The sequence below is a fragment of the Nycticebus coucang genome, chromosome 13 (assembly GCF_027406575.1).
Source record: "Nycticebus coucang isolate mNycCou1 chromosome 13, mNycCou1.pri, whole genome shotgun sequence".
NCBI classification, from domain to species: domain Eukaryota; kingdom Metazoa; phylum Chordata; class Mammalia; order Primates; family Lorisidae; genus Nycticebus; species Nycticebus coucang.
In genome coordinates this window covers 53,626,826-53,630,991 of record NC_069792.1, presented here as the reverse complement: position 1 = coordinate 53,630,991, position 4,166 = coordinate 53,626,826, and the positions used below count along the sequence as shown (strand labels likewise).

Here is a 4,166-nt window from a genome sequence, read left to right as displayed (position 1 = left end):
GAGAAGGTGGAGAGGTGGGTTATTAGTCATCAATCTGCAGTCATAATTGTCTGGAGTTGGAATGAAGGATTCCTACTCCTTCAATATAAGTTGCTAAGAGTTAGTGATAGACAGAAGCTAAGGGGAAGTGTCAAAAATTGAACCTTAATGTGATCAAATCGAAATGCTAGCAGGTACAAGGGTCCTAGTACAAAATTAAGTTTACTGTCACTAAACGAATAGTTCATTTTAGGTGAAGTGGGGCTCATATCACGAATAGGATGGAAATAAATAAGGAAGCTCCCAAAGTAATTTACTCTTACACATGGATATTAATAATTTACTTTTGGGGATCAGGAAATGAGTGGGATAGAGAAGCTAAAATTGCTAAGATGGAGTGGGCATAAACTGATACTCCTGGGCATCACTTAGCAGTTTAAACTATAGGTATTATTTTTTGCAAATCATTAAGTTGTTTTCTTATTTATCACCAATGTACTTATAGATCAAACTCAAAGAATTCTGAGAATAATTGCACTTTGGTGAGAGTGTGATAAAGTCAAGTAGCAAAAAAATTTGATGAATTTTAAGAACATCTGTGGAAATCTAATTCCTAACTGAGTATTAGATTCACCTGGAAAATTGCTGTCACTTGGTATTTAAATATCTTAATGCTTAGGCTCCACTCAAACCAATTTAGAATATATGAAGGTTGGTCTTAAGCATCAAGGTTTGTTTAGAAGCTTTCTATGCACAAGCAAAGTTGAGAACTACTGATTGATTTCTAGTAGCCCTGGAAATCACGTTCAGCCTTTTAAGGAAAGTTGAGGTAAGTCATTAACTTAATTTTTAAGTATAAATATTATGAAATGAAGGTGGGATAGTTAAGTTACTGTTCATTGGAAATTATCCTTCATTATATTGACTAATTTATTCAAAACACATTTATTAATTGGCTACTCTGTGCCAAAGCAATACCAAGGATATCAGCAAAAAGCAAAATCACAGGGCCGGGTGTGGTGGCTCATGCCTGTAATTCTAGCACTTTGGGAGGCCAAGGTGGGTGGATTGCCCTGAGCTCACAGGTTCGAGACCAGCCTGAGCAAGAGCAAGACCCCCATCTCTAAAAATAGCCAGGTACTGTAGTCCTAGCTACTTGAAAGGCTAAGGCAAGAGAATCACTTGAGCCCAAGAGTTGCAGGTTGCTGTGAGCTATGATGTGACAGTACTCTACAGAGGGTGGCAAAGTAAGATTCTGTCTCAAAAAAAAAAAAAGGCAAAATCACAAGCATGTCCTCTTTCTTTTAAACCTCCTTCCCCCCAAAAAGGAGATCCAAAACATAATACTCCTCTCTACCCATGGTCAAAACAAGGAATCAGGGACAGCCCTAAGCCACTTAAGGAATTTTAGTGGACCTCTTCATCTGCTCCCATTCTGGTTTTTCACAGACTTTCTCTATTCAAATTGAGATCTTCTTTCCCTGAAACCCCGATTCTGCCCCTGGGTCTTATGACTCCTTAGCATTTCACTCTTAGTCCCCCAATACCTTTCATCTTTAAGGTATTCTTTGACTCTTTTTTTGTTTTTTTTTTGGATGCACACACAGTTGTTTATTTTTTCCCCCACTCCCTGGTGTTACAGATATAGGGTCAGGAGGCTACAAGGCTAAGACGAGGCTTCTATCTAATTCTTTTGGTCGTAGGTGCCAGAACCCTTGTAGCCACTCACACAGCCTGAGTTAACAGTTATCTCTTCCCATCCTGAGATGTCCTTGCCCTTGCCACTCTCATCAAAGTGCTTCTTGTGGCTGCCGGTGTACTTGCTGATGTCAGTCAGATGGTCCACTACACCCACTGTTGTTGCTTTCTACAGCAAAATAATGGATTTGAGCTCCTTCTTCCCCCTCCCCAAAGATAGCCTTGAGATACTTGGAACAAGTCCTTGGAGCTCTTACTCTGCCTTGGGCATGAGGCTACTTCTCTTAGGGCACAGATGCAACTATGGGAAGGTGCTCTAGCCACAGACATCCACTCACAAGGGAATGGGAGTCCAGAGTACAGAGAGACAGTGCATTTTTCTATTTTCAAAGGAGTTATTCTGACCAGGCTGCTGTGAGAAGACCTTGTTCCTAGACCCAAAAAGAGAGAAGAAAGAGCTTTTAGCACAGAGGGGACAATAAAGGAAGAGGGTAGGTGAGAGACAGGAGGCCTGATTTAAACCTTAAATGAGAATAGGAAGACGTGTGGGGATCAGGTACTAAGTCCTCTACACTAATGTTCTCCAAAAGCCACCAACTCCTAGTTGTCTGGCTCAGATATTGGAGACATGGAAGTAAGTCTAAATCTACTATTAAAATGGCTATGGACTTTGTACAGGTCACTTCTCCTCTCTGGGCCATAGCTTTCTTACCTCTGAAATGACTAGATTTCTACGGTCTGTTTCAGCACTAACAGAGGACCACATGGTATTTCCCCCTATGGTCACAACTGTTGGCAGAGTTAGGGACCCTGGTGGGCAGGAGGGGATTGGAACAGTAGACATCTATGGAAATAGAGTCCAGGGGGAGAGGTGAAAACTATCACTCACAGTTAAGCACCAGTGGTGGCTGGATCCTTGCCCTCCATGAGTTTATAAATGTCCTTCAGGCTTTCGTCTGGGCTCTTTTCCTTGAACCGCTTCTGGGCCAGTTCCTTCATTGCTTCTGTGAACTGCTGAAATGTGATGGTTCCCCCATTCTTGCCCCTGGTCAATCAGACAAAAATCCAGGAACTTTATAGCATGAACTCATTACCTTCCAAGACCCTACCCTTACTTAGGTTTGGCCTCTTTTTTCCTATCACTGTGTGTCTCGGAGAACAACACAGTGCCAGACATCCTGTAAGTACTTGGTAGGCCCCCCTGCATTGTTCTGCGGTAAAGCACATGACCCTCCCATAGCTAGCTACCTTGCCGGTCCTCCTCACCCCTACCCTTGTGTCTGTGATTCCTCACTTGACTTTGTTGAACGCAGCGTCCACATCTGTGGAGGTGACCATCTTGCCATCCATGATGCCACAGTCTTTGCACAGCTTGGAGAAGTTCTTGTTGTTCATTTCAGTGCCATTGCTTGAGGAGTCTTCAAAGGTAGCAAACTTCTTGAATGTTTTCTCTGCTTCAGATGCCATGGTCAGTTAGAGGTGGAGAAGGGCAAGTGGAAGGAGACTAAGAAGTTAAGGGGGAGGGGAAGTGAGAACCAATAAATAATGAGGGTAAAGATTAATATTAAATCAAATCCCCTTGTCCCTGCTGCTCCCTCCCCTATATCCCTCACCCCCATGCCATCTACCACAGTCACAACATGAGCCTCCCCTTCCTAGCACTGGGAATGCTGGGGGTAGATCCTATATACTGAACAATCCCCCATTTTCCCACTACCTTTGTGTATCTAAGAGTGCCAGGATGGTCTCTGAGCCTTCCTAGCCTTGGTGTGTGTGTGCAGGAGGCAGCTGGCTGGGAAGACTGGGTGGCAATCAGGAGACAGAGGGGAGGCTAGGCAAGCTTCTGTGACCTCAGCAATGCCTATGTGACATCATTCCTGGCCTTAGTTACAGCCTCTGCCTATGGAGGAGGGCTTATGGTCTCCCTACCTTGTATAGTGAACTGAACAAGTTGTCAACCTTCTGATCTTTTAGATGATCAAAATTCCATCATTTCAGCCCAGCTTATCGATTCTCTGGTTCCTGGTCAAACTGTCTTCTGCTCTCCCCCACAACAAAAGCTGAGGCAAGCCAAGGGAATGTCCTTTAGCCCATTTGTGCTGCAATAAAAAAGTCACAAACTATGGCAATTATAAACAAAAGAAAATGATTTCTCACAGTTCTATAGATTGGCCAGTCTATAGTCAAGGTGCTGGGAGATTCAGTGTCTGGTGAGGGCTGCTTTCTGGTCCACACATGATGCCTTCCTGCTGTGTCCATTCCTGGAGGGCATAAACCAGTTGTCTTGAGCCTATTTATATAAGAACACTAATCCCATTCAGGAGTGTTCTTCCCTCATGAAACCTAATCAATTCCCCAAAGGCCCCACATCCTAATACCCAATAACATCATCTTGTTCTTGTGATTGCCACAGATGTCTTCTTCATAAAATCTTTCCCCAGGCTGTTATATTCAAGTGTTTTCCCCACACTTTGAGAATTTTTATTGTT

At 43.3% G+C, this 4,166-nt stretch overlaps 1 protein-coding gene across 1 annotated transcript; it reads right to left on the bottom strand.

The window, feature by feature from the left end:
* Positions 1-1,663: 1,663 nt before the first annotated feature.
* Positions 1,664-3,144, bottom strand: LOC128564028 (tubulin polymerization-promoting protein family member 2-like). The gene is given in 3 exon segments (XM_053559612.1): positions 1,664-1,846; positions 2,557-2,722; positions 2,972-3,144. Coding segments are annotated over 3 exon segments (522 nt in total).
* Positions 3,145-4,166: the final 1,022 nt, after the last annotated feature.